The 12,982-nt window shown below is 35.4% G+C and overlaps 2 protein-coding genes across 2 annotated transcripts in view; one reads left to right on the forward strand and one right to left on the reverse strand.

Annotated features, from left to right (window-relative positions):
• The window catches only part of LOC142235075 (uncharacterized), a 139,842-nt gene that overhangs the window by 122,672 nt on the left and 4,188 nt on the right, over positions 1–12,982 (reverse strand). The gene's annotated exons all lie outside the window — the stretch shown is intronic.
• On the forward strand, positions 146–7,768 carry LOC142232979 (uncharacterized). Its single transcript, XM_075303710.1, has 2 exons — positions 146–6,654; positions 6,825–7,768. Exons 1-2 carry the CDS (start codon positions 1,469–1,471, stop codon positions 7,423–7,425), a joined length of 5,787 nt encoding a protein of 1,928 aa, XP_075159825.1. The 5' UTR covers positions 146–1,468; the 3' UTR covers positions 7,426–7,768.

Consider the following 12,982-nt stretch of genomic DNA (forward strand, 5'->3'; position numbering starts at 1 on the left):
TAAAGGTATGCTAAAAAAAATAAATAAACAACAGTGGTCGACAAATAAGCTTGGACTAGCAAAAGAATTTTAAGGAAAGAAATAGCAAGGCGGCTAAGTACAATTATTAAACAATTTCATCAAAATAACCGTAAGTGTAATCTCTATTTATCTATGTATATTTATATAGATGAGGTTATCTATCTGCAACAAAATAAATAGAATCAAAAGTATTTGAGAATTAAAAGTGAAGATATATTGATTTGAATTACATATTTATTGTGTCGTTATTGAATGAGGACACTTTTCGTACTATTCATGGAGCTTGGTGTTTTACATGAGGATTAAGGAATAATGCTCAAGAGATTATACCTGGGAAATTTTGTAATTATTGGAACGATATGCTAAACAGAATTGTATTATAGTGCTGTGGGGCGTAAAGAGCTACATCGCAATGTCGATTGTGCTTGTGTTATGATTCGATGTAGGTTTCCCTATTGGGTTTTATTTGGGGATTGCCTTATTTAACTGGTTTACAGGGGCATGAGACATATTAGGGTTTATCTCGTTTAGTAAAATTTGATTAAGTATTGTGCTTATTTTACATCCAATAATTAACTCCTTTATTGTGTCTGGAGATATAAAATATTTTATTCGAAAGTAAAACTTATTGGATTTGTCGACGCGTATGTATGGGATAGAACAAAGTATCTGAGACGTAACATTTTGTACATTGTATGAAGGCTTTATACATCAGAATACTATTTGAAGCAAAGAGTAAACTGGTTTTACTTAGGCGTGAATTACTCTTCGAATAGGGAATTGAATCATACTCGTATATTCTCTTACCATTGGCACAGCTGAGTCACGAATATATCATTCCTAAGTAGGACTACGCTTTTTGTTTTTTTTTTCTCTATAGTGACTTTAGTCGACCTGATTATTGTTTGGTCACATAAAAATCGATTGTATCGTACAATCATTGCACTGCTGATTGGAAAGTTCAAGTAGTGACTTAGTTTTGTATTTTTATTAATGATACATATATGTATTTTAAATGCAATTGCGATGTGCTGATTTGCTCAATCGGTTCTTTTTGTGTAATAAGAGGAACTTTATCTCAAAGGCCCATTCAATTTTATTAAGTAATTCTAAGTTTATTAGACTTGGCGAGAAATATTGAATTACGACCATTTTGTTTGTCTCCAGGCAGAGTTCTCGGATTACACCAGAAATTTTGTAACTGTTCTTTCTTTGTTTCTTTAACACGTCGGTATATAAATTGAATGGTTATACTGCTTTATACATTTACTCTGAATACAGTAACGATATTTTATCAATTTATATGAGATTCGAGAAAATTTACCCAGAGTTCGGATTTGTATCATTTTTTTTAAATTGGCTATTACTCTATAGCGGAGTTTCCATCCCATAATATTCCCAGATTTAGTGATTAACCAAATCTTGTTTTATTTTGAAAAAAAAAAAAATGGAGGAATTGAAAAAGGAGTTTATTTTCCACTCCGACCATTTGGTGGTGTTCTGTTCGAGTTTTGAAGATATACCTACTGACTATACAGACTCTTCGTTAGAGGTACTAAAACAAGATTTGAGGGAGAGATGGACAGCGGTGCAACAGTTTTATAAACGGGTTTTCTTGATGCCAGATACAGAGATTGGGAAGGAATTTAAGGAATCGGCCTTGGAGAAGTATGGAAATTGTACCAAAAGTTTCCACCGTCTCATGACGAGGATTTTGGATTTTCAGAAAACACTTGTGGCACCACCAGATCTGGGCAAGACATTTATGCCTTTTGAGAATACGGACACCAGTTTTAGTAGCATTAAGGTCCCGCCTTGTGATACGGAGGATTTCCACGGGGGGTATGAGGAATGGCCCTCATTTAGGGACATGTTTACAGCGGTGTATATAAATCACCCAAAACTTTCTCCCGTTCAGAAACTATACCACTTGCGTTTGAAGGTTAAGGGCCAAGCGGCGACGATAGTCAGGAAATATACATTATGTGGGGACAATTTCCCACTGGCATGGGAGGCGTTAAGGTCCAGGTATGAGAATAAAAGGATATTGGTAGATAATCAATTAAGAATTCTTCTCAATCTGAAAAATATCCAATCGGAGAGCAGTGAATCTTTACAGAAGATCCAGACAACAATTAATGATTGTTTGGCTGCTCTAAAAGCACAGGGTATATCAATCAGTGATTGGGACCCTATCTTAGTATATTTGTGCTCTACGAAGTTGCCGCATGGCACCTTATCGCTATGGGAGCAGTCGTTGAAGTCCCACAAGGATTTACCGAGGTGGTCAGAAATGGACCAATTTTTGTCCGACAGGTATGAGGTAGTCGAGCGCTTGGATAGTATACATGGTTCGAGGGCTGTGACACGGAAGTCACCTGAGGTGAATTCGTTCAATACCGAAAGTTTATCCCAAATTACATGTAAGCTCTGTAATAAGGATCACGCTTTAAAGAATTGTCGTCAATTTAAGAATCTCACTCCCGCAGATCGTTCTCAGTTTGTCTCAGAAAATAAGATGTGTCTTAATTGTCTCTCAGACAAACATTTAAGGAAAGAGTGTAGAAGCAAAATTGCTTGTTCACACTGTAAAAGAAATCATCATACGCTTTTGCATTTTCCAAATGCTAGACCCAGGGACAACTCTGGGACAAACATTTCCAACTATCAAGCAACCACTACGCCGGAAAGTCCAACGCCTTCTCAGGCACCCTTTGAAGAAACTTCTCCATCTTTGGCACAAACGGATTTTGTGAATATTAATCAGGCCAGGACTCACTTTTCGTCCCAGGGAATTGAGGATTGTGGAGGCACTCTTTTACCTACGGCTTTGGTTACCATTCGACATAGAGGTGACTTATTTAAAGCAAGGGCCTTTCTAGATCAAGGTTCGGAAAAAACATTTATATCCAGAAGTTTGCAGCAAAAGTTGATGCTCCCTATAGGAAAAAAAAGGTTTGAGATCAGAGGTTTAGGAGGTCAAATTGTAGCTAATTCTAACTCTATGTGCTCAGTCTCGTTATTTTCCGATATCTGTCACAAACTTGTAAATTTAAAGGCCATAGTCGTTCCGAAGATTGCGCGTTTGTTACCGGGTTTCTTCATACCGAAGCCAGCCATATCTACCGACTTTGATGATTTAGATTTGGCGGATCCTGATTTTCACTCTCCTGGACACGTGGATCTACTTTTAGGCAGCGATGTTATCCCAGATTTGTTACTCGAGGGTGTGAAGCATGTTTGTGGTTCTCTAATTGCCCAATCGACCATATTTGGGTGGATAATTAGCGGTCCGATACCAGTTCGCGAAGTTACTTCCCTTTCTATACAGACCACAGAGATATCGAATGATATGTTGAGTCAACAGCTTAGGACATTTTGGGAACAAGAAGAGTTTCCCCAAGAGACTTTTCCCACACCAGATGAGGAGTATTGTGAGACTCTGTTCAGTACGACTACATTTCGAAATTCTGAAGGACGCTTTGTCGTTCGACTACCATTTAAGAAGGACTATCGAACACACTCACCATTAGGACCATCTAGGGCTCAAGCTTTATGTCAATACGTTAGAATGGAGAAATCAACGTCGAGAAGTCCCGAGGTTGCACAAGCATACAGTAATGTACTTCATGAATATTTGACGCTGGGTCATATGTCTGATACCGCTTCTCAGGAGATTTTCTCAAACGGCTCTTTTCACTCCTTTTACTTGCCCCACCATGCCGTTATTAGGCCTGATCGTCTTAGCACTAAAATCAGGGTAGTATTTAATGCCTCAAAGCAAACAGGTTCTGGTATATCTCTCAACGACATTTTATATGTGGGTCCTACTCTCCAGTTAGATTTGACAAGTATAATTCTTAGATGGCGTCTCTATAGATATGTATTTTGCGGAGACATTGAGAAAATGTACCGCCAGATTCTCGTTCATCCGAATGATGTTCAATATCAAAGAATTCTATTCAGACCGTCCCCGGGTCAACAAATTAAAGATTATACACTCAACACTGTAACATTTGGAATAAATTGTGCTCCTTACCTGGCCATCAGAACACTAATTCAACTTGCACGTGATTCCCAAGTAACATATCCCCTAGCGTCTAAAGCCATTTTAAATGAAACATATGTGGATGACATTTTATCGGGTGCTCACGATACCTCAACAGCCAAAGAAGCTCTCTCACAATTAATTTCTATGTTGAATTCGGCGGGTTTTCCATTAAAGAAAATTGTCTCAAATTGTACTGAAGTTCTTTGTTCAGTTCCTAAGGAAAATTTGCTGGATACGAATTTTTTAAAATTTTACGAAACAAGCGGTACGAAAACACTTGGCATTCAATGGAATGCTATGTGCGATGAGTTTATTTACAATCTTGAGCTGTGCCCAAAACCGGGACCCATAACCAAGAGACAAATCCTTTCTATGGTCTCTAAGTTATTTGATCCAGTAGGATGGGTGTCTCCAATCATTATACAAGCAAAAATTTTGTTACAACAATTGTGGATAGAGGGAACGCAATGGGACGAGCCTGTGAAGCCAACGACTCTTCAAAAGTGGTTGGATTTTTTGGATAGTATGAAACGAATTTCGCTCATAAAGATTCCGCGGTGGGTTAATTTCGCTCCGTTTTATGCTTCTCAGGTGCATGGTTTCTGTGACGCTTCAGAGAAAGCATACTGTGCAGTTGTTTATATTCGTGTTAGTAGTGGCGAATCCACATATTCTCATATTTTAATATCCAAAACAAAGGTGGCACCGATAGATCCCGTAAGTCTCCCGCGACTCGAACTTTGTGGCGCTGTGTTATTATCCCGTTTAGTTAAACATGTGCTCTCAAATTTATGTCTTGAACACACCGAACTCTTTCTTTGGAGCGATTCTTCTATTACTCTCGCTTGGCTTGGAAAACCTCCAAACACTTGGAAAACATACGTCGCAAACCGTGTGGCAAAAGTAATCCGAAACGTAGGCAATTCCACTTGGAGACACGTGAGATCTGCAGATAACCCTGCGGATATTGGATCACGAGGATGCAGCTCCGAGGAGCTTGCGGGAAATTCACTTTGGTGGCATGGACCAGTTTGGCTTACAAGTCCCCCGGAGGAATGGCCTAAGCCTACAGTATCGTTTGAAAACGCTCCGGAGGTTCGACGAGTTGAAACTTTTCATTCTTATGAAAAGGATGACATCTTAAAAAGATTTTCAAGATGGGATAGAGCAATAAGGGTACTTTCATACGTATTCCGATTTTTCCAGATAACTCGTAAAATGGCAACATTCAAATCTATTTCAATTACCCACAATGAATTTACTAGTGTAAAAGAAAGGATTATAGTATTAACACAACAAGAATATTTTAATCAGGAGTACCAGTTACTCAAATCTAAAAAACCTGTTCCCAAGAAAAGTACACTCTTCCCCCTTAATCCCTTTTTGGATTTAAAGGGGATTATGCGAGTTAGTGGGCGACTAACTAATGCAAATTTAAGATACAACGAAAGTCATCCCATCATTATACCAGTGCAGTCATCTTACGCACAATTATTAATTGAATTCACACACATTCTATTGCTACACGCTGAAAATAATTTATTGTTGAGGAGCTTACGTGAAGAATATTATATCTCAAGATTACGCTCAGCAATCAAGAAATGTATACGCAGATGTAAAACGTGCATCATATACAAGCATAAAATACAGTCTCAACTCATGGCCGCTCTTCCTTCCGAAAGAAGCACATTTTCTCCTCCTTTTACAATTACCGGGTTGGATTTTGCCGGTCCATTTTCCATTAAAGCCTCCACACTTAGAAACTCTGTCTACCAAAAAAGTTATGTTTGCGTATTTGTATGCTTCAGTACGAAAGCAATTCACTTAGAACTCTGTTCTGATTTATCCTCCGGATCATTTTTGGCAGCTTTGACAAGATTTGTAAGTCGACGAGGATTTCCCAAAAAGATAATGTCCGACAACGGAACAAATTTTATTGGAGCAGAACGAAAGCTTCGTCAAGAGTTTCAACAATTTGTCAATAGCACATCTGAAGAAGTCTCAAAAAAGTACCTTTCTCATGGTATTAATTGGTGTTTTATTCCTCCCAATGCTCCTCACATAGGTGGATTGTGGGAGGCAGGGGTTAAATCCTTTAAAACTCACTTTAAGAAAATTGCTCAAAATTACAAGTATACTTTTGAAGAGTTCACAACACTATTAACTCGAATTGAAGCTGTTCTTAATTCTCGACCCCTGTCCCCAGTTACAGACGATCCTCTCGAATTAAACGCGTTAACTCCCGGCCATTTTCTTCGCGGATCTTCACTAGTAGCTGCTCCTGAGATCTCAAGTGATACTTTATCGCTTGCGGATCGGTGGGAAAAAGTTAAAACACTACAACATCATTTCGCTCGACGATGGAAAGATGAGTATTTAAAAGAACTACAGCATCGATACAAATGGCAAACTCCAAAAGATAACCTAGAAATGCATCAGTTAGTGGTCATTAGGGATGACCAATTACCTCCTTGTGAATGGCGACTTGGACGGATATGTAAGGCTTATAGAGGCAGCGATGGCTATGTGCGTGTAGCTGACATAAAAACCTCAAGCGGAATTGTCACCCGAGATATAACGAAGTTATGTCCTTTATATTTAGAAACCTCCTCCCACTCTTAAAATTCTCAATTTAATTTTCAACACTCTCTATCCCTCCCAATATGTAGTTGGTGACGTATAACTTATTCAACAGTTAAACTATTGATCAATTATTATGTGATGAATATTTGTTTTTTGCTTGTTTCTCCAGGGCTCCCCGAAACCCCGAAGTTCACCAGTGCCGGATGTGTTACCGGTTTCATGCATTACGATTTTGTAGAAAATTCCTGGAACTGGATATAGGCAGTCGTAAAAGGGAGGTACGTCGTATGGGTTACTGTATAAATTGTCTCGCCAGATCTCATCGATCGTATGACTGTGACTCCGAAGTAGCTTGCAAACGGTGTGGTGGAGAGCATCACACCCTTCTTCATTTGCCGCCAACGGAAAGGTTCACATTGGAACAAATGGAAAGAGGAAGAGTACCGTCAGATGTCAGTCATTTGATAGCAAGACCAACAAACAACGAACGGCGAGGTACCCGTGGTGGAAGGAGGTCATCCGTACAACAGGGTTCCCGGCGAACCCAAACTGTAAGTCGTCCTCCCAAAGAGACCCCCATCATACTCGTGGCCCCCACAACAGAAGCCAGGCTCGCAACAAATGCAAGAAGAACTGTCGCCAGACCATCAACACCTAATGCAAGAAATAGAACATTATCCGTCCATAGACCCCGGGTGGAACGACAGCGGAAAATGGTCCGTATTGCACTAAATATTTTGGAGAAGTTGAGAGATGTCCTTGATGAATAAACAATTGACCATAGGTCAAGGCGAGGAGAATGTTGAACCTATTTACATTTTAAATGAAATGAATTGAAAGAAAACTTGAATATTGTAAAAAAAAAAAAAACAAAATGAATTACTAAAACGTAGCTTAATACACCTCTGAATTATAAACCCCTATTTTTTAAGGAAAAGAGTGGCAACTCGATCTCTTAATTTTATCCAGATTTTGTTTCATGGGTTATCTGTCATTAAAGATCCATAACTTCCTTCTTCTTTCTCTTCGACCGTCATAGAAGTCACATCGAGCAGCCACTCTTCTCCCGTTGCTATATTATACACTCAATAAATGTAAGTGTGAAAGAAACAACATCAGTGTTCGTCATTTATTTGAGATTGGCAGCTTCATTATTAAAGAAAGAAGCAGGGTTGGAAAAGGTGTCCAATCCATCCTCTCGATTTGGGACCTAAGTTCCTTTATACCATATGTGTATTCGTTCCAACGTGTATGAACCTAAGTTCACATTTGTTCCTAAGAACATCTCTATACAAACAAATTACTAAATTAATCAGTATGTCATATTTATACCGTTATACATTATTACATAAATGTGACGATTATAGTCTTTTGTTCTTTTTTTTTTTTTTCATTTGTATTTTTTACTTCCGTGAACCACGTTGCCACTGTCATTGTCGTACTTTGATAGTTCATTCGAATAATAGGACATGATAATGTGACGTATGAACATATGTATGTGGTGTATTTGAGACCTTCTGTGTTTGTCAGTTGAGGTAAGTGAGGTGAGCCCCCATGTCAAGTTCGTGTTGACAAAAACATTACAGTTTGCATGTCATTGTTTTGTTGCATTCTTGGTTTTAACAAAACGCCACCTGGCTTTCTGGCTGGCTGACAAAGCACAGTGCTATCAACATTTACTCGAGAGAGGGAGACGTATAGCACCTTCAAATAATCTTGCATTTCTTTTAATATATGCGCTTTTTATTGTTTTTATGTTAAATACGATGACGGCTGCCATGTACCTGAGTGTGTGTTTGCATGTGGCTTAAGAAACAAGAAAGAGGCCGTTTTCTTTAAGTATGTATGTATGCACAAATAAAAGAACATTTATTCTTAGTGGTTTGCTATTTAGCCTTACAAATTTCGATTGTCTGTCTTTTCATGGGTAAAGAATCAGATGAAAAATGTGGTCGATATGAAATGAAATTGCACTAAAAAATGGAAATATCGCTTAAAACGTCGCTCAAGGAAAAGAAAAAACAAGTATATACGGCCGCAAGTTCGGCCAGGCCGAATCTTATGTACCCTCCACCATGGATTGCGTAGAAACTTCTTCTAAACACTACCATCCACGATCGAAATATTTGAGTTGCGGTAACGCTTGCCGAGGGCAAGGTATCTTAAAACCTCCTAACACCGTCTTCTAAATTGTAAGTAAGTCCATACGTGGTATATATTAAATTAACAAAATTTTCTATAGAAATAAAATATTAACAAAATTTTCCATAGAAATAAAATTTTGACAATATGTTCTATAGAAATAGAATTTTGACAAAATTTTCTATAGAAATAAAGTTTTGACAAAATTTTCTATAGAAATGAAATTTTAACAAAATTTTCTATAGAAACAAGCATATACAGCAGTAAGTTCGGCCGGGCCGAATCTTAAGTACCCACCACCATGAGCCAAATATTAGGGTTTCCTTTGAAATTTCAGGAGGGCTTGAGGACACTTCCGGAAGATAAATTTAAAGATTTCACCTATGAGGACTATATCAGGTTCTGGATTTATAAGAACCATTTTTGTTTGAGTTTTAGAGGAATTATTAACATCTCTTGTAAGTGTGCAAGAAAATTATAAAATAACGTCTTGATTTGAAATCTTAAATCTGTAGATTTTCACCCGGGAAGTAAAATTTGGAAATTTTACATTGAGTTTCAAGCAATTTTCATGATCAGTTGGCCCTCTACACCCTCAAGAAGTGAAGTCGGTCTATATGGAGGCATTACCAAATGGACCGATAAAAACTTAATCCGATACACGTTTTTCTGAGCCTCAAATACCAGAATATTTAGAATTTCAGGCAAATCAGATAAAAACTACGGTTTCTAGAAACCCAAGGAGTTAAATCTGGAAATCGTTCTTATGGGGGCTATACTAAAATATGGACCGATACTCACCGTTTTCGGCACACCTTTTTATGGCCCGAAAATACCTCTAGATTTCCAATTTCAGGCAAATTGGATAAAAACTTTGGATTCTAGAAGCCCAAGAAGTAAAATCGGGAAATCGGTCTATATGGGGGCTATACCAAAATATGGACCGATACTCATCATTTTTGGCACACCTATTTATGGTCCTAAAATACCTCTAGATTTCCAATTTCAAGCAAATTGGATAAAAACTACGGTTTCTATAAGCCCAAGACCCCAAATCGGGAGGTCGGTTTATATGGACACCATACCAAAACATGGACCGATGCTCACCATTTTTGGCACACCTCTTTACGGTTCTAAAGTACCTTTTGATTTCCAAATTCAGATAAATTGGATAAAAACTGCGGTTTCCATAAGCCCAAGAAGTAAAATCGGGAGATCGGTCTATATGGGGGCTATATCAAAATATGAACCGATACTCACCATTTTTGGCACACCTCTTTATGGTCATAAAATACCTCTAGATTTCAAATTTCAGGCAAATTGGATAAAAACTACGATTTCTATAAGCCCAAGAAGTAAAATCGGGAGATCGGTCTATATGGGGGCTATACCAAAATATGGATCGATACTCACAATTTTTGGCACAAGTATTTGTGGTCTTACAATACCTCTAGATTTCCAATTTCAGATAAATTAAATAAAAACTGCGGTTTCTATAAGCCCAAGAAGTAAAATCGGGAGATCGGTCTATATGGGGGCTATACCAAAACATGGACCGATACTCACCATTTTTGACACACCTCTTTATGGTCAATAAATAAATTTCAGGCAAATTAAATAAAAACTGCGGTTTCCATAAGCCCAAGAAGTAAAATCGGGAGATCGGTCTATATGGGGGCTATACCAAAATATGGATCGATACTCACAATTTTTGGCACACGTATTTGTGGTCCTACAATACCTCTAGATTTCCAATTTCAGGCAAATTGGATAAAAACTACGATTTCTATAAGCCCAAGACCCCAAATAGGGAGGTCGGTTTATATGGGGACTATATCAAAACCTGGACCGATATAGCCCATCTTCGAACTTGACCTGCCTGCAAACAAAAGATGAGTTTGTGCAAAATTTCAGCACGATTGCTTCATTATTGAAGACTGTAGCGTGATTACACAGACAGACAGCCAGACAGACAGACAGACAGACGAACAGACGGACATCGTTATATCGTCTTAGAATTTCTCCCTGACCAAGAATATATATACTTTATATAGTGGGAAATCGATATTTCGATGTGTTACAAACGGAATGACAAACTTATTATACCCCCGTCACCATTCTATGGTGGTGGGTATAATAAAATTGTAACAAAATGTTCTATAAAAATAAAATTTTGACAAAATTTTCTATAGAAATAAAATTTTGGTAGATTATTTTTGGCTCGACCAATTTTGGTATGGTAGGGCTGTGGAGCCGGAGTCGGAGTCTGAAGATTTTGCTGGAGTCGGAGTCGGAAAAATTTTGCTCGACTCTGACTCCGGCTAAACCAAATTTTTTAAAACACTTCACATTTTTGTAACTAAGCAAGTTTTTACGCAAATTAGTTTCCATTGCGTTATTCATTCGATCAATGTACAGCATGATTGTAAATGAAAATCAACTTCCAATTACGGCTATCTTTTGATGTTTCCTAGAATGTTAGACTATCTGCTGGATCGATCCATTTTAATGCCCGAAATTATTTTTTTTTTTTTAAATTTTATTTTAAGGTCATATACATATGTGGAATATTGACAGAAGATTTTTTCAAAGTTGTTTTTTATAGAAAATTTTGTCAAAATGTTATTTCTATAAAAAGTTTTGTCAAAATTTTATTTCTATAGCAAATTTTGTCAAAATTTTATTTCTATAAAAAGTTTATTCAAAATTTTATTACTATAGAAATATTTTTTTCTATAGAAAATTTAGTCAAAATTTTATTTCTATAGAAAATTTTGCAAAAGTTTTTTTTTTTATTTTATTTCTATTTATAATTTTATTTCTATAAAAATTTAAGTCAAAATCTTATTTCTATAGAAAATTTTGCCAAAATTTTGTAGTAATAGATTTTTTATTAGAAAATTTGGTCAAAATTTTATTTCTACAGAAAATTTTGCGTTATTCATTCGATCAATGTACAGCATGATTGTAAATGAAAATCAACTTCCAATTACGGCTATCTTTTGATGTTTCCTAGAATGTTAGACTAGCAGATGGGCTGGATCGATCCATTTTAATGCCCGAAATTATTTTTTTTTTTTTTTTTTTAATTTTATTTTAAGGTCATATACATATGTGGAATATTGACAGAAGATTTTTTCAAAGTTGTTTTTTATAGAAAATTTTGTCAAAATGTTATTTCTATAAAAAGTTTTGTCAAAATTTTATTTCTATAGCAAATTTTGTCAAAATTTTATTTCTATAAAAAGTTTATTCAAAATTTTATTACTATAGAAATATTTTTTTCTATAGAAAATTTAGTCAAAATTTTATTTCTATAGAAAATTTTGCAAAAGTCTTTTTTTTTTAATTTTATTTCTATTGATAATTTTATTTCTATAAAAATTTAAGTCAAAATCTTATTTCTATAGAAAATTTTGCCAAAATTTTGTAGTAATAGATTTTTTATTAGAAAATTTGGTCAAAATTTTATTTCTACAGAAAATTTTGCCAAAATTTTATAGTAATAAATTTTTTTATTAGAAAATTTTGTCAAAATTTAATTTCTATAGAAAATTTAGTCAAAATTTTGTTTCTGTAGAATATTTTGCAGAATTTTATTTACTACACAAACATTTTTCTACAATTGTATTTTTAATGATAATTTTTTCAAAATGTTATTTCTATAAGAAAAAATTGTCAAATTTTATTGCTATAACAAATTTTTTCAAAATTCTTGTTCTTACTGATGCTCACTGCTATAAAAAATGTATTCGAAATTTTATTACTATAGAAATATTTTTTATTATTTATTCAAAATTTTATTTCTATAGAAAATTTAGTCAAAATTTTGTTTCTATAGAATATGTTATTTTGCAAAATTTTATTTCTATAGAAAATTTTGCAAAATTTTGTTTGCTACACAATTTTTTTTTAAATTGTATTTCTATTGATAATTTTTTCAAACTTTAATTTCTATAAAAAATGTTGCCAAATTTTATTTCTATAAAAATTTTATTCAAAATTTGATTTCTATATATTTGGTCAAAATTTGATTTCTATAAAAAATTTTGCCAAAATTTTATTTCTATAGAAACTTAAGTCAAAATTTTGTTTCTGTAGAAAATTTTGCACAATTTTATTTACTAGACAAAAATTTTTCCAAAATTGTATGCTCACTGATACTCACTGCTAAGTCGAAAACTT

The sequence above is a fragment of the Haematobia irritans genome, chromosome 4 (assembly GCF_050003625.1).
Source record: "Haematobia irritans isolate KBUSLIRL chromosome 4, ASM5000362v1, whole genome shotgun sequence".
In the NCBI taxonomy this organism is placed as follows: Eukaryota; Metazoa; Arthropoda; class Insecta; order Diptera; family Muscidae; genus Haematobia; species Haematobia irritans.

Excerpts from the sequence above, each read along its gene's own strand:
- LOC142232979 (XM_075303710.1), top strand. The coding sequence starts at position 1,469 with ATGGAGGAATTGAAAAAGGAGTTTATTTTCCACTCCGACCATTTGGTG. Across the intron at positions 6,655-6,824 it reads GTCACCCGAGATATAACGAA|GGCTCCCCGAAACCCCGAAG; the intron begins GTTATGTCCTTT and ends TTGTTTCTCCAG.